The 22,091-nt window shown below is 41.5% G+C and overlaps 1 protein-coding gene across 4 annotated transcripts in view; it reads left to right on the forward strand.

Annotated features, from left to right (window-relative positions):
* SLC35B3 (solute carrier family 35 member B3) overlaps window positions 1-22,091 on the forward strand; it is a 320,376-nt gene that overhangs the window by 175,028 nt on the left and 123,257 nt on the right. For all 4 annotated transcript variants that reach the window (XM_085607241.1, XM_085607242.1, XM_085607243.1 and 1 more), the window contains 2 exons: window positions 7,744-7,898; window positions 10,736-10,843. In XM_085607241.1, coding sequence (XP_085463367.1) covers window positions 7,744-7,898; window positions 10,736-10,843 — 263 coding nt within the window. The remainder of the gene's footprint in view (window positions 1-7,743; window positions 7,899-10,735; window positions 10,844-22,091) is intronic.

The following is a 22,091-nucleotide window of genomic DNA, read 5'->3' on the forward strand; positions in this document are numbered from 1 at the left end:
AAAATAGCATATAAAAAGGTGAACGTGTTAAAATAGAAGGGGTTACTGCTAGTAAAACGTTAGCGTTTCTGTGCAGTTGTTGGCCAGACATGCTCTGATTGGCCTATTCAAAGTGAATGGGTGGGTCCATATTGGTTGGCAACAACATAAAGAATATGTTGTGGCCGGCATTATAGGACACAGGGAATTGGTCAACCCCCATTGTGCAGGCCATTTGCCATATGGAGTGGGGGTTGGCCACCTGCAGTGAATTGGGCACAGGGCCAGTCCACCACTGTGCACAGCTGAAGTCTGTGCATAGCAGGGGTTGGGTGCCCGTCCCAAGAGTGGGGCAACCATGGGGGCTTGGACACAGGGCCTGTCTAGAGGCAAGGCTGTGTGGCCAACTTTGAGCAGTGCATGGCAAAAGGCTGCATGCAGTAAGGGATTGTGCACATACCCTAGCCATAGGCAAGGTTCTGCAGCCTATCCTCCGCTGCGCAAGACCAAAGCCCACGTGCAGCTGGGTGTTGGGTGCCTGCAAGGGGTTGCACAGAGGCTGTCCAAAGGTGAGCTTCCGTACCCAGCCTTCCTCTGCTCATGACCAAGGGCTGTGTGCAGTCATGGGTTGAGCACCCACTGGGGGGTGGATGACCGCAGAGAGATGGACGCAGGCCTTGGTCAGAGGCTGGGCACCCACAAACGTTTGGAAGCCTACAGGGAGTAGGGAATATGACTTGGTCGGAGGCCACACCCGGTGGCCAACCCCCAAAATCACTTTACCGGGTGCTGGTACCACCGTACCCAAAAATGTTTTTTTTGGTTTTTTTTAAATGAGTTCCAATGAGGCCCCCAGTGAGATATCATGGTACAGGTAGTGCTGCTATAAATGGAAAAGACATTTAAAAAAAAAATGAGAATTATGTAATTTGAGATGTCACCAATTATTGCCATTTGGCATGATATGTCATGAGTAATGTAATATGTGAGTACACAAGCAGTAGATGATGGCAGTGCTAGTTATAGTTAGTTGACTAAACTAAAAATGGCTAATTTTAGTGGCTATTCATTTTTTAAACCTTAGTTCGTATTTCATTTTAACACCTTTTTTTGTTTATTTGTTCTTCTCCCTTTGCACAGCACCCTACGTGAAAGTCCTCCTTAGGGAATTTCATCTCTTAGCACTAACATTAGTGAGTGTTTGAACTTATAAATTCCTCCTTTCTGTCATGCTCCACTTACTTAAATTATTCTCTTTTTCTTTCTGAATTGAAGGAATCAGCGCAACCTCCACCTCTGTCTTCCTCAATTTGTTCATCTTGTTTAGCCGCATTATTTTAAACATTTGAGGGCATCTAAGAAGACCAGCCCCCCAATTTCTTTAGTTCGTTCAGCCTTTTCTTAATTTTCCACTATCCCTCCTCACTTGATCTTCAAATATTAAAATAGTCAACAAAGGAGGAAAGGAAAACTTGTTGTTGTAGTACATCGGATTACGTTGCATGAGGTAGAATAGGTTCTTTCATACAATAACTTAAAAAGGTAACCAAGGTTTTCCTTAACTTTTTGTTAATGGTATTTCATTTGAAATTTCCCCTTAGATCTCTCTAAACAATTCAAGCTGTTGTTGAGGTAAATCTGATAGATACTTCTAACCTCAGATTCCTCACCTTCTGAATTTCCCCCAAATGCTACACTGAATCCCGAAAACTCAAATGCTGCGATGCTTTGTGCCAGTAGGTGGCGCTTTTCAACTTCACATCTATGCCATTCTGCTCTGATAAGTGACAGAACCACATAAAAGCGCCATCCATGCCTGCTGACGTCAGTCGCTTTCTTTGTGCTCCTTTTGACTTAAATCCGTAGCTCAGATCCTTTTTTCAAAATATTTTCCAGTGTGCATGAGATGTTGTCCCCCCCCCATCCCCTAAAATGAAAAGCATTCAAACCTTGTATGGACTGTTGCAAACAGATATCTGTGACAGATACACACAATGTGCACCTCTGTTGTGTAGGTTCTTCATACAACTCCTAGGCCTGTGGCAACTGCACCTACATGCACCCTAAGCCCATCCAGGAGCAAAGCTCTACATGGCGAAACAACAGAAGGCTCTGTGCTGGTCCCAAACCAGGTTTAAGTCAAAGGTGAGGACCTAGTGCTGAAGACATTTATGAGGCAGATCTTCCTTGCGGTCAAAGTCTTCGGGTAAGTCAAATAAACACAAGAAGTCCTGGACGTGAAGGCATCACTGGGTTTCCATGCCTCTCTCCCATTCCAGAAGAAACCAATTCCATCTCTGATCCCGATGCACTTGAGCTCTTGGGTCCATCGATGACGTTGCAGCAGGTAGAGGCCATTCGTGAGGGCATACTGCCTATCTTTGGCATGCTTCTTGCTCCCTCTGGAGTGCCTTTGAGCCCTAAAGGTCCTCAGGGACTCAAAGTCAAGTTACTACTCGCAAGTTCACCCTTGGCCTGGATCCCTTGAATCTGTTTTGGGTTCCGTGCTGGTGCTGAAATCTGCGCCCACTTCTCGAGTGTTGACACCTGTACCAATGCCACCGGCACCAGAGGAAGATTCACAGCCGATTGTGGTGCCTCACTTGAAGCAAATGTCGACTTGACTTTGCCATGCCCAGATATTGATGTGCCAGAGCCTCTGCTGACAACAATTGTTATGGAGACGACTATGGTGGGGATTGGTAAGGATTTGCCCCATCCTATGATGATGAAAACTGGTATAGTGGGTCACTACTGGGTTGGGGAGGTCACCTGGGAGAGGTTGAGATCAGAGAACTCTGATCTCTGGTGGGGACTCGCCTTCTCATCAATTTGCTGGAGCTGTGGACAGTCCCCTTGGTATTAAACACCTTCCTACCCTCCATCCAGCGACATGCTGCACGTTCTCATGGACATCACCACCACCATGTGGTCTTGCAACAGGCAGGGCATGTTGGGGTCCTGGATCCTATGCTGAGACTGCCTGTCTCTGAAGATGGCTTAGTCATCAGAGGAGACAAACTCAGCCGGTAGTGCCTCGCAAATCACGAACGGCAGTTACACCAGAAGGTGTCACAGGGCCTCTTACAACTATGAGGAGAACTCTGGCTCAATCTCTTCGCAACCACCAAGAATGTGCAATGTCAACTCTTCTGCACCCAGAAGGCTGTGTCTTAGAGGCGCATTCCGCCTAGAGTAGGGCATGGGACTCATGTATGCCTCTGCGCTGCTACCTCTCCTGCACAAAGTTCTGAAGAAGGTCAAGAATGATTGGGCTCAAGCCATTCTGTTGGCTCTGATTTGGGCCAGAAGAGTGTGGTACCTGGAAAATCTGGGCTTGAGCATTCATCCTCTGATCAGGCTGTCACCTTGGGGGTGGGGGGGGGATCTCCTATCGCAGGGCGGGTTCCTGCTCCCAAGCGTGTCCAACATGCACCTCCATACATGGCGATTGAGTGGCAGCAGATGATACCCCTTTGGTCCTTCTCCTAAGATGGTTGATGTCATTTTGGTAGCCAGGTGTCCTTCAGCAAAAGTATGGTAGATGCTGGGATACATTTGTGACTTGGTTGGGTGCCTGTCAGTTGGACCTGTTACAAGCAAAACTGTTTGGATATGTTATTGTTCGCTTTGTATTTAGGCTGGCAAGGACTTGCTGTGGGCACAGTTAAAGGTTACCTGTCTGCCCTTTAGGCCTTTTTAAGTTTGCCAAACTAACCGTTCTTCACATCACCAGTTGGGATGCATTTTTTAAAAGGTCTACAGCACGTTTCCACCTAAGCCATTTGTGTAGCCACATTGAGGCTTAAATCTGGTTCTCACTTTTCTAAAGTATGCTTCTTTTTAATCAATGCACAGTTGTCCATTATAGCAACTGACCCCTATAACGGTCATTCTAGTTGCTATAACATCTGCATGATGGGTGAGTGAACTGAAGTCCCTTTTGGTTCCGCCTCCCTATACCACTTTTTCTTCCAAACAAGCTGATTGTAAAATCTTGAACTTCACTCCTACTATAGGTGATGATGCCTTGTCATGTTAGACAAGTCATCATGCTTCTGACCTTCTTTGCTCCGTCTCATTACTTGACAGAGGAAGAGATTCTCCATTGTTTCACCCCCAGGAGGGCACTTAAAGTTTATATTGATCGTACCGGAGAACACGGAGTGGACAATCAGCTTTTGTTTTAATCCCTGGGTTGAAGAATGGCAAGGCAGTGCAGTAATAGACATTCTCTCAGTGTATAGTCCTCTACATTAAGATATGCTAACCTGTGGCTGAAAAGCAGCCTCCAAAAGGTCTGATGGCGCACTTCACCAGTGCCAAGGCTGCTACCACTGCATCAGCCGCAGAGTGCCTGTCATGCATATTTGTCAGAGCTATGTTGGCATGAATGCACACGTTCACAAAGCACTACTGCCTCGACAATCAGGTCCATCGAGATGGGCATTTTGCCCACTTAGTCTGTCGGGATTTTTTAGTTTGAGCCATTCCAGTCCCTTCACCTTGGAAGGTATTGCTTTGGTATCTGTGCACAAGGTGAGGAATCTGCAGTTAGAAGTATTCATCAGAAAAACTAGTTATTTCCCTTCAGTAATGGTTTTTCTGGTGGATGATTTATCAAACCTCAGACTCCTCACAGCCCTCACACCTTCCTGTTCTGTGGTATGGGCTCAACTGTCTAAAAAGATCCTCATCTAGGAATCTGCATACTGGTTTATTGAATCTGTAGTGGGCTCCATTTTTTAGGGAACAGAAAAGTTAATGAAAGAAACTGACATTAGAACGCATGTGTGGTACGTATATACAGCTCATTTCATCACTTGTGGAGCAGAATGGTGTTGACATGGAGTCACACAGGGCCACCTGCTGGCACGGAGGAGCACTGCTTTAGGGTTTTATGGATCCAGTCTGTCACTTGTGGGAATTCACAAGGTAAGGACTCTGCAGTTAGATAGAGTATCTACCAGAAAGATTGTTACTGAAGGTAAGTATGTAGTTCATCACTGTAATAACTTGATCACAAAACGTATTGTCAGAACCCTCATTGATTTTCAGAATGCTGATTTTGCTCCACTACCAGATTCTCAATATTCTAGAGACATTGTTGTCACTGATCTGAACTCTCAATATAACCTTGGAATTTGTTGCTACGATTTTCTGGGCTGTGCCATAAGCTCCATGATCTTAATTCTTTGAGTCAGCTCATTCAGTTTCTTTGCTAATTTTGTGCAAGTGAGCTATATTCCTATCATGTTGCTCTCAGAGAGCCCCAACATAGCCATCATTTAATTAAAAGGAGATGTAAGCTGATGCTTAACACTAGCCCTCCAACCATGATTCTGGAAATGTTATGCTCCTGAGTTAAGATCACTCTCCCTCAGCCTATATATTAGACCCCCCACTTTCTTAGTCCGCTCGTGTGAGCCATCCGAACTGGTTTGATGAAGAAATTCTACCTTCCTGTATTATTGACACTTGGGTTATCGTACGTGGCTTGAAGTTGAGGCCCAGCTACATCACTGTCTTTTGACATGGTATCTACTACAAAATCAAGCTATGCTGCGTTGTTCCATCTGACAGTGCTCTGCAGGGACAGATTATACATGCATACTTAGTGGCAGCTGCTGTGAGAGTGGGGATTCAGAAGTGCTAGTACAGGACCAGACTAGTACAGGACTAGAGACAGGAGCAGGAAGCAAAGTAGGCCTTTTGGACCAGATACCGTGCAAAACAAACCTGACCGTCTGCCCTGAGAAAGGTCTTACCTGAGCATGTATTTTTTGTGGAGATCGCCCCTTCTAAGATTCTTCACCTCTTTTCTACTCAAAGGGGTCTTGTCTCTACAGTTATCTAGGCTTGTGCACAATTTTGTTTATGCATGCGAGATTCACAAACTTTGTGTTTGGTTAGTTGTTACATTTGAAAAACTTGACATCATTTTTGGCTGCGGAACATTGGTTTGAGTAGAAAACAGCTTGCGGGAGACATTTTCTACTTAAACCAGCCTCCTGTCATTATCGCTTATTATTTTATTATTTATTAAGACTATGTCCTCAAAATTTCACATGATTCTGCATAATTTTCTTAATATTTCATGAAGAAAAATCTACAATATCTCATCCCTTTTTCTTTTCCTTAGAAACTGGTATCACCAGCCTGCTCTCTATCAATTATCTAATTAGCATCTACATTACATATGCAATCCACCAATGATTCACATGAACTGCCATACACGTCCACCTCTATAGCAGTCTAACTCCCTCTAACTCCACCTCAAATATACTGGGATAATGCATGGAAATGTTTCTTTGAGAACACAAGAGTAAATCAACCAAAAAACCCGACATTAACCACTTTCTATGGGTCCAGAAGTAGCATACTATGAATAATAAAGTGATCCAAAACCTCGTTGTGGTAGTAAGCTCTATGGGCTACATGTATCAAAGTTGTAAATTACAAATACCTATTTGCGAATTTCTGAGAATTGCAATTATGTAATCGCAATTTACACTGTATGAAACTAAGAGTTTCGGATAGCGATTCCTAGGGGGTCGCAAATCGCTCTACCTCATTAATATTAATGAGCTAGGTCACAGTTTGCGACCCCCTAAGAATTGCAAAAATCATGGGGAGGGTGGCCTGCTGGGGTCAGCAGACCACCATGTCCGTGATTGCTTTTAAAATAAATAATCTTTTTTTTTTTTTGAAAAGCAGCCTGTTTTCCTTAAAGGAGAACCAGATGCTTTACATAAAGAAAAAGAAAAAGTTTTCCTTTCATTTTTGAAGAGCAGGCAGTGGTCCATTGGACCACTGCCTGCTCTTAAAAAATGCTTCTACTAACATTCTCAAAGGGGAAGGGGTCCGTTGGGGACCCCTTCCCATTTGCAAATGGGTTACCATCTACTTGAAGTAGGTGGTAATTTGCAAATGTTTTGTGACCACATTCACGCTCACAAAACATTCATACATACCGTTAGGATTCGGTATTTGGAAGGGACGCCCTAAACACGCCCCTTCCAAATACCGATTTGCAAACCCATTTTGCGATTCGGTAACAGGTTACCTAATCGCAAATTAGGGTTTGATACATTGCAAAAACTCTTGATACATGTGACCCTATATGAATGCAACTACAATACATTGCTACATATCTATTTTTATATATCCCTATATAGATGTGGAAAGCTGTTACTGGTGCACTTTTCTAGGCATAATATAGAAGAATTTTGTACATTGCAGAAAGTGGTAAATGTGCACCAATGTGAGGTTGTAAACCTTTGCATGCAGATTTCCAAACTTCCTTTTTGACTCCATCCAATTATTGGTAGAGATGTAGATGACATCAGTTTTACTTTATCTAAACCAATCCTCACTGTCAGTATTTGGCACTCTTATTCGTGAGTATTAGTATTGTATTTCAAAGATGCACGAAGAGTTTTTGATCCAAGTGTAATGAGAAAACTTGCTTATTTACACATTTCTTATGAGAAATGTGCAAATCAAAAGGGTACAGGTTGTAGTTATAGCAACAAAGTATCAGACTATCATACCACCTGGATAGTTAGATCTTACCTTGAAATTCTGCTAAATCTTTCTGCTAGATTATTCATTGCTAAATGTACCCTTGTCAAAAGTTTTCAATACTGTCTCTTTGATACATTTAGTAATCTCTATATTCAAAATGTTTTGAAAGATGTACATATTAAAACGAATTTTAATTTATTCAGGTGGGGTTGCTCATAATCCTGATTTCTTTTACAGGATACCAGCCAAAACATATATGATAATAGCAGTTCTAACAGTGGGAACAATGGGATTATCAAACACGTCACTAGGATACTTGAATTATCCTACCCAAGTCATATTCAAATGCTGCAAACTGATTCCTGTGATGATAGGAGGAGTCTTTATACAAGGTATCTAACATCATTAGTAAACATGATTGATTTATATTCTTATCCCAGAACATTGTTATACATTGCAATCTTGTGATGTCGCAACCAAAAGGCCTTTCTTACAAGGTCTGTAAGTGAGAATCTTGTTATCATTGAACATCGTATAATTTAAAAAAGGAGACATAGTTGGGGTTTTGTATGTGCTGGATAGAGAGACTGTCTTATGTAGTGTGAAAGAAGTAAGACGATTCCAGGACTTTGATCATTTTTATAGTCTATATCAATTATTTTCCAGAACCTTAGGTGCAAACCGGGCATTGTAGTAAATGTATTACACTCCTGAAGGTTCCCCCATATTTTTCTCTTGTTCAGCTTAAGCTGACTGGTCCCTGGCCCCAAGGGGGTCCACAAACTGCATATCACTTGTTCCTAAGAGGCATCCTTTTTGTGTAACTCTATCCCCTGGTTTTTAGGTCTCGCCTGAGCCAGCGATTTAGCGCTGCTCTGGCGAGAGTTTTAGTAAGCGGGTTTTGGAAGTGCAAACTAGTGGCTTTTCAGGCCTCCAGCTACAGTGCATGTGCGCCGGGCGCGCACACCATTTGTCAGCCTGTGTGATCTCTTTCGCGGCCGTTTTGATGTTCTCAGTGAGCCGCGCGGCCACTGAGAACATCAAAGCGACCGCGAAAGTGCACACCATTTGCCAGCCTGCGTGCCTCTCTCCGCCTTAGTGCGCGCGACGTGCCCTACCCCCTTCCCTTATCCCACTTCCTGCTTGTTATTAAACGTGCTGGCTCATGTTTCTGCAGTGGGAATGTGAGGGGCTGCGCGCCTTTCTTTCCGTCAGCCAACTGCTGGCACGAGGCGCTATGACTGGTCATCACTTATATAAGTTCTGCAAATCTAATAACATCTTAATATCTAATACACGTCAACATCTAATACCTGGTTTTTACCCAGCGCGTTAAACCAAAATGCCACTTTTCCAAAGGCAAGAAAGTTCATGTCATGAAAATGTGAAGTTGGTTTCTTTTGTAAAACTTTGCTTGTACCTCACCCCCACCCCATAAAAAGTTTTCTGCAGGAGCTTTTTTCCTACCAAATGTGTTTGTGAGAGAATTTTACCAAAGCTTTCAAACTAACATTTCAACAGCTATTTTTATACATTGCGGTAACTTTTCGATATGACCTACTTCTAAAACTTTACCAAGTTGTCAACTTTGTAACCTCGTCCTGAAGAAAGGGCGCCTGCACCTAAGTGTCAGTAACAAGAGCCAATTTACTCCGGGGCTTGTAAGATGTAGGACACAATTAGCAGAAAAGGTGCGCCGGAATTAACAATTTTAACTTTGTTCCAATATTGACTTAAAATGCTCTTTCCCGACTTAAACAGCCCACCAGGCGTGGTTTATAAAGCTGCTCCTGGGCTATGACGGTCTCGAGACTTTTCCTCCAACTTGAGACAGTTTGCAAACATTTTTCCAAAATATCCTTCGGTCTGGAAAATTCCTTGGTGACTTGGGCCCTGCCTAAGTAATGCCATCTATACAGAGCACTGCAGAGCACGCTGCCCCTAGGTGGCACTTTGGTGGTGCAATTACCACATTTCCCTGCTAAATGCTCGTCCACTGCCACCTGGCTTTTCATGATCAGAACCCACGTGACCACGAGGGCGCGAGCTTCTCATAACTCCATTAGACACTCTAGTCCACCAGTTCCGATTGGTTTCTGCTCCATCCGACGGCTGTGGTCTGTGTAGTGCACATGTACTCAGAAGAAGCTTCTAAGCACCTTTTAAACAAGCATTGGCATAGCCAATAGGTCTCGCCTTTGGGACCTTATAAGTGTTTAGCCATGCAACAGTTGATGTTGTTGCACCAAGGATATTGTGCTGCATAACTAAACACTTATAAGGTCCCAAAGGCGAGACCTATTGGCTATGCCAGTGCTTGTCTTTCTTTGTCTTGCATTTATTTTGAAAGATTAAAAACCACTGTTTAAGTTCAATCCAAAATACTTGGTGGAGATATATGATGGGGTCACCGTCTTTACACTGTTGTGCCTTGCCCCTCCCCAATCTAAACAATCTTATGCAAAGTGCACAACTTATTGAATGTTCTCCAGTGCTTTACTAGCAGTTTCTGGAGTATTTTGAGGCTGGTGATTGTGTGTGAATGTTTCTTTACATTGGGACTCGTTCTTGTATCCATATTTTTTATCCTCTTTGTATTTTGAATTATCCTATGTACTACTGTTCTGTTAATTTGATCATCATAATACCACTGACTTAGTTAGCTCCGTATGATATGTTATTCTGTCTCTCATTCACACGTATGATTAAAATGTGCTTGTTGACCGTGGGTTTAAAAACACATTGAAGTTGGGTTCAGAGATTCGGATCTCTTGGGAAATATCAGTTGCACTGCTGTATTATCTTTTGTGAATATTTAAAATAATTTACTAATTTCATTTTAGTACGCTTAACTTCAAATTTTACTGTTGGCCAATGCAGCAGGAGAAATGTAGTAAAAATCAAATTGCTACCACCCAGGTTTCTGACAGATTTCTGCAGCAGAACATTACCCAATGATTTACCTTACTGACTGCCACTCTTTATAGATCTGAACCATTGTGGTAAAGTAGATTTGTTAATCCAAAAATATGTTCTGCTACCATAGAGTATGCCTATTTATTTCGTTGATACTCATTTGGAAAACCATGTTGAAGGGCCACACTATTCCTTCATCAATTAGGCCATCCAATCAAAAGGCTATTCAGTTTTTGTTATTGCTTATTTTATCAAAATACATTGGTTCTAGAAAATGTATTGAATTAACTTTTTTTGTATTGTTCTGTTACAGGAAAACGTTACAATATTGCAGATGTGTCAGCAGCAATGTGTATGAGTCTTGGTCTCATATGGTTCACTTTGGCTGACAGCAAGGTAGCACCAAATTTCAATATGACAGGTAAAGTAGCATGTTAAGAGAGCTTCTTTGGTTGAGGCTAGACACTGGTTTGTTTTTGGATAGTCACATTTGAGTCTATGTGAATATGATTTTGATATCTTATCACCGTAATGCTTAATATCAATTATTGTGGTGGATCCTTGCAAAGAAAGGGTAAGTAAACTTTAAAAGGGTCTTTTAAAAGTCTCTGCAGCAGCTTCATGTTTTGTTTCTTAGTCAGGAGTGCTGAATTAATATTCTGTGAAACTGGTGAATGCCACTTCCTCTACAATTACAAAAGTACTCCAAGTGAATAAAGTAAATGCTTTGAACAATTTTGTATATTCAAATGAGGGCCCTTGAATATACAGTAGCTGCAGTATTCACTTGTGGGTCCTTTCTTCATTTTACTTATTAATCGGAGTACAGTGAATGATAGGGGAATTGTAAGCAGTAGGCATATTTGCACATAAGTGAACCGTTTAGCTAAGTAACACATTAATTTCAAGACATTTCAAGAGGCTGCTTCATTCTTCAATTTATGTAAAAAAAATGTAATTTCACAATCTTTTGACTTAATGCATAAGTTCTACATTCATACTCTCCCCGTACTGTCATTCTGAGTGAAGTGGAAACCAGGAAGTTTTTAATACAAAATCCACAGTAGTTTGAATAAGACAAGAGTGTGGGATTCATTTTCATTAGTTTAATATCCTTTCCACTAACATTAAACGTTGTTGATTTTAAATTTGAAATTTCAGCTTTATCACCCGCTTCAAATATCTCTCTTTAGGACCTAGGTATTGAGGGTGTTGTGTGACTATTTCCCTTGACAATTATTCAGCAAATAGGTATATAATCATCATGTTAAATCTTTTCAACTTTTAATAAAGTACCAAAAGTCAGCTGGCTTTCATGTTGTAATCTCAATGTTGGCTCTATACGGACTTTTCCCTAACACATACTTACTTTATTCAAGTCTGCGTGTTTCATTCAGTAGAACTCACCATTCAGAGTTATTTATTGGCCTCGCCTTGTTCTTTGTCCGTCATGTTAGAATAATGGGCAATTGCATTGGTGACAGTTACTGTACACCTGAAACTGTTGTGAGATTCCTCAATGGCTATAATCTCAATTTTATTTTAATCTCGAAAGTTTGAAATACAGGTTCTTTTAACACTATTCCCTAAACCATATATATTCAGTGTAATTATACTAATTTACATTTCTTTAACGGCATAGTGTTTGTCATAGTTAGTATTTTGGTTTCCATTTTCTTCTTTCACATGGATATTGTGTGCCAACAGCGGGACTTAATTCTGTGTGTTTGTGCACTATGCAAATGAAGTAGAATTTCATGTACACTCACTTCTGTCACAAGCAATCTTTTCCTGCCTCTGCCTACCTGGCCTGTTTTTGATGTTCAGTTTCATGCTTCTTTAAATTTTTCCTCCTGTCGTCGCTTTGTGCTATAATTTGGATATTCCTTTCAGTAAATTTGAATGCTTCTCGGTAAATGTATGTGTTTCATATTGAATATGACTAAAAGTATTTCAAAAGATATAGGGATATATGATGTTGTTAACACCTCTCAAAAACATAGTTGTTTACTTGTCAGTCAATGGGTACTAATCTTTTCAAGCTTAAATATTTTAGCACTTTGTTAGTTGCAGTATTTCTTCTTTGGTTCTCAACCTGCAACTGCACCTTGAGGGTTTGGCATATAGAGTATTTATGTGCAGTGTTTATGTATGTAAGTCTTAGATTTCAGCCTGTCTTTCAGGTTTTGCAAACACCTAATATAGATGATTTATGCATTTTTTATTGTGATTTTTCTAATTTTTCTCTTAGCCTTAATAGTGTTACATTAGTTTGTTTTGTGGCTGCACTGTAACATCTTTTTAACTTGGATGAGATTGCAATGTATTTCTACTTTCTGCTGTAATGCAAGTCTTGAATTTACTCTGTCCATTTTCTGCTTCTTTTTAATAGATTAACATTAACTTTGACCTGTCCGTTTTAAGTGATCATTTTATTAGTCAAGTCAAGTCAAAGATCTTTATTCGGATATAAAAATCATCCATAAAAGTACATGTACGTCACGACAATTCATCCTAATAAAAACAATAAAACAATCGGTTAAAAAATTTTTTTTTAAAGAAAATATCACAGTTAATTTTATAAGGTAAACTTCCTGTGAGATACAGGTATCTTAACAATAACATTATTTTACAGTACTACGTGCATTATGTTTTGGCCTGGCATATGCTACAATTGAAACAATACACAACTGATTAGCTATGACATGTGCAAAAGAGCAACCACTAATGCAAATGTACAAAGTGCAGACTGAGTAATCAGACCATGTTCATTGATGCTCGAGAACGTATAGCAGATTGAAGAAAACAACTAACTCTGAAGATTACATCGTCAGAGCCTAGCATCAATAAATCTCTAAATGCTAAGTTAAAATCCATCAATGCATTCTCTCTAAAATACTGAATTAGGTAATGTTTAGTATATTTTACATAAAAACCACAGAAAAATATAAAATGTAAAAGGCTTTGTTTTCCACCTAGATTACAGGGACAGCTTGATTTTTCCAAATTTTTGTGGAAGCCTAATGAGAAGCAAAGTAGGTTTTTAATGCTCCCGTCCCTGAAACGAAACAGCAAACTCCTATTCCATCTGCCTAGTTTTTTTCGCAAGTAACCCTGTGGCAAATTGTTAGACCTGTCACTTGTTTCCAAAACGGGAATGTACCTTATAATAGCAGATTTTACAAGCTCGGTCCTTTCCCTCTCTTTTCGGTAAAGATCATACAAAGCCCTTTTTACTTGGTTCTTATGGGTGCAATCAATGGTTAGGGGTAGTGAGAATAAATGCCCCTTCTCCACACTTACTAAGCTTTTTTCTACTTCCCTGAGCCAGGGTATGTAATTTGCCCGCTCGCATTTTAAGCAATCCATAATAATTTTGCGGGTCAAAGAGGCAGCAGAGTTCCGCCATATTTTCAGCCAAAACAAGGCGGGCCTAGATCTTATGAAGTCCTCTGTGTATGAAAGATTCAGTTCCCTGTGGCAAACGTAAGTTGGAGCTGAGATAACCCCCCCAATACCTTCCTGCAAAATCTATTCTCTTCGGTCTGTATGGTAGTACAATTCGAGTATCCCCACACCTCTGCACCAAATGTTCCTGTTGGTAAACATTGGGTTTTGTAGATTTGTAACAATGGTATTATTACCTCTGCGTGTTTGGGTTGGCGGAGGCTAGTTATGGAATTGATGGCTTTGCCCATTTTATTCCTCCCCCTGGCAACATGGGGCTGCCAAGATCCGGAGTCAGAAAACAACAAGCCTAGGTAAGGGAAAGTGCTAGTGCTTTTTAAAACATTATTCCCTGACATATGACAAATGTTATGCTTTTTAGGGCCACATGACATTATATAGGATTTATTGAAATTGGTACATAGGCCAAGATCAGCCATATATAAAACAAAACCTGTTATTAGAGTACGTAATGCATTGGGTGTGCGGCCCATAAGGACCGCATCATCCGCGTAAAGAAGTGCGGGAAGTAATTTTCCATTAATGTTCGGGACATCACTAGTCAATTTGCACAAAGAGTTACCTAATTCATTTATATACAAGATAAAAAGCAGGGGGGCCAAGACACAGCCTTGTCTGACACCCCTGCCAATAATAATGTCCCCCGAGACTTCACCATCATTATTTATTCGGACACGGGCTTTCAAGTCCCTATGTAGGTGGGCCAAAAAATAAACGAGTGACTCATCTAAACCATAATTTAACAAAACTGACCGTAAGCGGGAGCGGTTAACAAAATCAAAAGCAAAACTTAAGTCCATAAACCCCAAATACAATGGGGATTTTTTGGCAATGGTATATTTGGCCAATATTAAGTTCAGGTTTAAGCATTGCTCAACAGTCCCCACGTTGCCTCTAAAGCCTAGCTGGCACGGGTGTAAAATCATATTTTCCTCTGCCCAGGTCCTGATCTTGTTAAAAATGACCCTTCCTAAGATCTTCAAGGTATTATCTATTAAATATATGGGCCGATAACAGCCAGGATCTAGTCTGTCGCCTTTCTTAAAGATTGGCACGATAATGCTAATTGACCAAGTTGCTGGGACTGGGGTGTTAGATAAATTATTAAAAATATTGCACAATAAAGGTGACCAAAAGTCAGGCTCTGATTTAATTTGGTCGGTGGATAATCCATCGGGACCAGGTGCTTTATTACTCGCGCTTTGAGAAATAGCATCTTCCACCTCCGTTATTGAGATATTAAGAGCCATAGAGGGGTAGGAGGTTTCCATTAATAGGTGCGGCACAGCATAAATGCTTGAGAAATGCTTCACCCACAAATCCCCTGATATATTGCAGTTTATGGGGGTAATGTTGGATCCAATTGATCTTAAATTCTTGACCTCGCCCCAGAAACCAGCAACATCTCTCAATGCCGCCGTGCGTGCAAGGGATTCCCAATGATCTTTTAATATCTCTTCTGTTCTTATTTTTACAGTGTGCTTATAGCTTGACCTCAGTCAATTACAAACAAACAATGGTCCTCAAATGGTTTAAGGAGTAAATGGAATAAATATATTACAGAATCGAAACTATATTAGGGAAGTCCAGCCGGACAACCGGTTTAATTATTCATTGAAGTACAAACAATATTCAACAGCAAAACATATGTGGGACACAGTCCTGTATCCGTTGGGAAAAAAAAACATTTACAAAACAAACAGACATTTCAGGCAAGGCAGAGGAGCTTATTTACAAAATCCAGTGTTTTAAGCTTATTCCGAACAGACAATGCACTTTTTTACGCAATGGATTGATGTGCACGCTGTTTAGACTAGGGTCGACGACGTTTCGATCCTATTACGAGGATACAAGGATCATCATCAGGACGGTAGTATGTACAAGCCTGGTATTGAAAAGAAATTGCCGTAGTCAAGCGATCAGATTCAAGGCGTGTAGGATGCCGAGATTGCGGAGCACACGTCTCGCAGAGGGAAGTAAGGAGGTACGGGTGTTGCCGTAGGAGTGGCTGAAATTAAGATGAGCCGGGCAGTTCAGATAAGTTGCTCCGAAGGGTAATCCGTCCGGCAAAAGGCTCGGTAGTACTTGTGTAGACGGAGGAGCGTGATCAAGTCGCGTCCTCAGGTGGCGATAGACAAGTGACCTTAGCTTGACCTCAGTCTCCTTACCAAGTACTGATCCCGTGGTTCAGCTATAAGGGCCGCCCGTAATTCACGGTTTGCTTTAGAGCACGAAGTGTCAAACCACCTAGGGTTTTTGTTATTATTATTGGCCGAGGCGGGTTTAGAAATCTCCTTTTTAATGGCCATACACAACCCTGTAAAAGCCTCGATAATGTCATGTTCAGAAATATCACTAGATAAACAGACAGACACTAACGAAGGGTACATTTTAATTGTGCGAGCTAAGACCCCCTTCTTGTCTATCCCCTTCCAAACTACCCTAAGTTTGTCTGTTGACGCCACCAGGTTTTTTGCCCCCAATTTCTCTATGTTTCCCCGGTTTTTTGATGGATTTAAAACTGCACAGAATAGGTTTGTGGTCACTATATATAGTGCTGACAACCTCAGCCTCTAGTAGACAATCCCCAAGCAGGGAAGATATAAATACATAATCTATTGTAGTTGAACTCCCACGCCCAACATAAGTGGCCACGGGTCCTTTATTTGCGGTAGTATTTACTTTCTCCATGATATTAGCTAAGTCTCGTGTGGCTAAATGATCAAGCAAGTCTTCCCCTTTTTTACAGGGAGTGGTTCGGGGATAAATGTGTGTGTTACAATCACCTCCTACACAAATGCCATCAAGTTTATCATGCTTTTGTCCATCGACAATTCCATCAATAAAATCAAACAATCTTATAAAATTTGTGTTTGGATGTGTTGTAAAGTCATTATTATAAAAATTAATTAAACATAATTTTAACCTGTTAGTGTAAATTAAGGCCTGAAAATTCATATCATTGGTCTTCAAGGATTCAATTTTAACTCCTGCAGTAATCTTAACCCAGATAGATAAACCCCCACTAGGTCGTCCCAAAGCCGGAACGGGTACAATTTGGTTGTAGCAGCTATACCCCTCATGAAGCAGAGAACTAGTACACCAAGTTTCTTGGAACATTAAGATATCAAAGTTAGTAACCCAATCTATCCAATCCCTAAATTTCATTTTCGCATTTAAACCGGCAATGTTCCAACTCAAAATTGTTAATTCGTCAGATGATATAGGGGTGGCGGTGGCATGAGCAGTTATTTTAGGATCAAGTGGCAGAAATACCTCAATTTCACCGTTAGACACCTCTATAGGGGGGCCAGTTATCAATTCTTCCATGGAGTCAGTTGCATTCAAGTAATCACTGTCTGCTGTAGCTGGAGGGATAGCTGGTGGTCAGTCCTGGGTCTCAAGTTCAGATAATACACTGTATCTATTATACAGTGGAAAAGATGGTGGAGCTGGGCCAAATAATCTCTGGGGGGGCCTATAGAAGTAGCTCAACGGTAGTAGAGTTACAACAGTAGAGGGACTGGGGTGGTATTATTGCTATTGAGTATAAAATTTGCTATTGAGGGGTGCCTGAAATTAATTACGATGCAGTCTCCATTAATGTTCTTAAATAAGGGACCAACCCAACTCACTCGGCGGACTGACAGGATTTCCCTCGAAATATTTGGCCCAACCCCTTTATGTTTAGTCAACCAGTCAATATACTTATTGTTCAACTGGACCCAGGACTCACCTTGTCCCCCCCTTAAGCGATGGTACACCTGCTAAGATCAAGACATAAGGGCAGGCATCAGGGGGCAAGTGAAGGGCTGGCCCTAGATGTTTTGTGTGCCTAGTGTCAACGAATTTACCCTTGTCTGAACCCATATTAGTTTGTTTCCCCGACTTTATGGTGGATGAGCTAGGTCCGCCCTTTGATGTACCGGCAGCCGCACTAGCGGGGCACGGCGGTCCAGCTGCTACAGCTGGAGTATGCTGCAATAGTGTTGCAGGTCGGCTTTTTCCTGCAAAGGCATCCCTAGGTGCAGTGTTATTTACTGGTGTGCTACTGTTAATGATTGGCCCGTCTCCCAAGATGACCTTACTAGCGGCCTCTATATCTTTCAGTAATCGTTCTCCCCTCAGCAGATCTAGGCTAATCACCCCTTTTCTTTTTACATCTTCCTTTTTTTACCAGGTTTTCCAATCTATCTAGTCTTTTAAAAATTGTATTAAACTGTTTGATCATTTGACTTTCCATTTGTTTAAAAATTGTGTCGACTATAGTCTCAATAAAATTTCCGTTTAACTTTTTTTGAGTGACGCTTTCAATTATGGGCTCAGTCTGTGTACAAGCAGAGACATGTCCTTCCTTACGGGGGATTATAACTGTATTCCCCTCAACCAGTTGCAAGGACTCATTGCCATCCATACCGCCCCCTGATAATTGTTTCCCTCTGGTCCACATACTCTGGGGTATGGGTTGACTCTTGTTACGTAGGGGTTGTTTCCTTTTATTTATTGTTTGTTTCGAGGGACCCCTTTTCCTCTTCTCTCCGACAGTCTTATTGGTCGGGGGAGGGTTAACGGTTAAAATGGCAGGATCTTGTTGTGAGTCAATGATAATAGTTGAACTGCTGCCCCCAAATTGAGCTGCCAATGGGTTGGCCGGTGGGTTGGCCGGCAAGGTAGGTTTCGTGATTGTGACCACAGGGAAAAGCGGCACAGCATTATTTGGGCAATCTTGCTGGAGCTCTAGATGTGAAGTCATAAGACCCAATGACATCCTCCTCTCGGTATTGGCAATTTCAGTGCTAACCAAATTGAAGGCATTTTCCAGCATACTCTCAAAGGAGGGTGGGAGGACAGAAGGGCCCTCAGGGGCCTGTGCGATGGTACTAATGTTTTGTTTCCCCATAATGCTTATTTGAGCTCACCTTAACAGCAGCTTAGAGGGGTGGCCCGCCCTTTAGCCCGGCCGGTCCCACGCGCGTCACGGGAGAAGCGCCGGTGCCGGTGCCTTTCGGCGATGTCGACGGTGGGCGGGACTTACGGGGATTGTGGGGGCTGTGGTCCCCCCACACTGCGGCCGCGGCTTATACGCGGCGGCGGGGGGGGGCCTAACAACGAAGCAGCAACACTCCTGCCGGTCAACGCTCCAACGCGGCAAAGCAGAGTGAAGAGAGGCCTCCGACGCAGGCCAAGAAGTGAGCGAGTGAGCAAACAGCAAAGCTCCCGCAGAGCAGGACCTCCTCGCAGCAAGGAAAGGCTCCGCAGACCGCTCTGGGGTGCTCCGCTAGGTCAGGCGCCCCTCCCCTCCGAACTCCTCCGGACGCAGCTCGTCTCACGCTCAACGCTCGAACGTGAGAACGTCTCCCCCATTCAGCCACTCATTCGGAATGCCGCTGCAGAGAACTGGGTAGGCGGCCCTTCAGGTGGGTAGGCGGCCCTTCCCTCGTCTTCCTTCCTTATTCATAAGTGTAGACATAATATGTAATCCACACAAGATGAGATAAAGCACACTTGTGGACTAGGCCATTAAAACTGCTAGTACACCAACTAACGTCAGCAGTCCGGAGAAATTCAGACACCCCGCATTTTTGTCATTAGGAAGCATGGTTGTAGTAGGGTCACACTCTTCAATGGGACACAAAGCGAAGGTCGGCAGTTTCCAAGTATAAAATAATTAAAAACAAGACCAGCACATGAAGGAAGAGCGTCTCGAGCTGATTTTATTATCTTCCAATATCGCAAGTAATATTATGTTTGTTTATGGTTCCTTTTCTAGTTTTTTATCTCCATCCATTAACTTACATTGCTTATTCTATTTTTAGGGCTCATTGGATCTGTTTGTGTAAAATGAAGTTGTACTAATACCTGTTGAGCTGAATAAATAGCTTAAAAGAAATAGTGTGCATTTAACCATACTGTATTAAGCAATGTAGACAGTTTGGGTGGTTACGTGTAGCGGGTGTGATGGGAATGATGAGTACTAAGTGAGGTAATAACAAAACATATGCAGTGTACATTAATGATTAACCTATTTATAGGTTGTAGCTTCCCTGATGAGATAGTGGGGTAAGAGTCTCCTCATTTGTCATTTGAATTTGTAATTTGATTACACTCAATTTCCTTTTGCTCCACACTGCCTTGGTTTCAAAACTATTCAATGGTTTGCCTTTTTTTTCTTGGCTTCTAATTATATACATGGCACCTATATCACGCTCAGTAGTCACCACTGTTACAGATTCAATAGTATTACACAGTACATTTGTCTGGTCATTTTAAAGTTTCCAAAACTTGTCTAGATAGTTCAGATTTTCCAAAACTGATTATGTGATTGATTTCTATGTTTAAACTAATTTATTATTAGTCAGTACAGTATAACATCTAAGTTGTTACCGTAATCCTTCTTCATTACCAATTGCTGGAATTTTGTATTGGCCCGAGTACTTCAGGCAGGTTATATGCCTACACTGAGTCTATTTTCAAACAAACTTCACTTAAGAGGAATCCACAGTTCCTCTGTTTTGGGGACATAATTCGCAAACGTATTGCTTTTAAAACTTTACTGGACCCTTTTATTAAATTACTTCCAGTGTTTTTAGGGGCTACTGAGTTCTTGAGCTCAATCATGCTTCAATTGCATTAAATCATGGCCTGGTTAGATAGCATTTTAGTGAAGAGGTGCCCATCTACTAGAGTTGAAAAATCAATGTATTTAAAGTCTGGTATACTTTGCATGAGTTCTTCCTGATTATCCAGTGAGCACAAGCTTGGAGAAATTACGTGAGAAGGATATTCAGAAGTGATGTGATCAACCCACATGGATCAGTACCTCAATTTTTAGAATGTTGGAAACATTCACCCACAATTAGTCACTTGTTTTATTTGGTATACAACAGCAGAAGCCAGTTTGAACACTAGTCTGCTCCTGCTTTGATTCCACAGACACCCGAAAACTGAAAGACATCTCCATATTTTCCGATTTTATGCGCACAAATCTCCAACGCAGAAATATCAAGAATATTGCAGCTGGGCGCCACTCTGCTTTCTGCTTCTGTTGAGTGAAGTGTACAATACAGACATCAGACAATTTTTATAGAAGGCTTTGTTAATGACGAGATTGACCAATATGATCAGTCTGTGCTTTTTAACCCTACAAGCGCAAATCAATGAATTTAAGTTTACCTCCCCTTGCACCAAGCCACCTCTGGTGTGATGCACACTTTCAGATCTAAACTGGTTCAGTAAATATGAAAAAGAGAGCATAGCATCTACTGTCAATCCAAAGTAGGAATCCATGGTTGGAATGCTGGATGGCAAGCAGCAAAGGCTTGCTGGCACGTAAACAAGGTAGAAACAAGGTAAGCAACCTGAAGGCAAAGCTGATTTAGATCATTATAATTCAAAGAGCATGGTTCCTTTGATTCAGACTCGCATACTAGATAATCTAATCACAGACACTTTAGCCCTCCAGTGTCCCACTGCAGAACATTACCACATCTCTCTACCAGACTGCGAAATGAAACACAATTGGAAAGGTATTCTGCTTTTTGGCCTGTGACTCTGACAGCTTTACAGCTGATATGGCAGGGTGCATAGAGATCCCCTACTGTTGGGATTGTGATATTTGCCTGCACCTCCCCTTTCATGCAAACACTCACTTGAAGATGAAGAGCTCTCTCCGTGCCATCTTTCTATATACACTCCTCAAACAGACCAAGCAAAAAGTGGGTGATGTTTTGCACTATTTTACCAGAGATAATTTTGATACTTTCGAGCTTCCAACCACTACAGGAATGCCTTTATAATCAAAATGAATTATAAGAAATTTTAGTTTGTTATTTTATTCTGAGGCAGATTCTTGTGAAAAAAAAAAAAAACGATGTGAACCACAGAGATTTGGTTTATTTTTGTATTTTTGTATCGCAAATCTACAAATAGCTTTTTGCGTGCCATATTGATTGCCTGTATATATTAGCAATATAGTGTCACTACATTGCTCCTTAATAATCGTCACACTGTGCAAAGTCATAACATGTCTATCACTTAAAGTACATCGTGCCGTACCATGTATGCCGAGACATGAACCTTTATCGTTAATGGCATAGAACACATATATATATATAATTCATTTCTATGACTGAAACATATACTTGTAAAGCATTACAAAAGGCATACTTGTTATATATCTGAAAGATGACACATCGTGGGGT

This window comes from Triturus cristatus, chromosome 5_2 (genome assembly GCF_964204655.1).
Source record: "Triturus cristatus chromosome 5_2, aTriCri1.1, whole genome shotgun sequence".
Classification (NCBI taxonomy): Eukaryota; Metazoa; Chordata; class Amphibia; order Caudata; family Salamandridae; genus Triturus; species Triturus cristatus.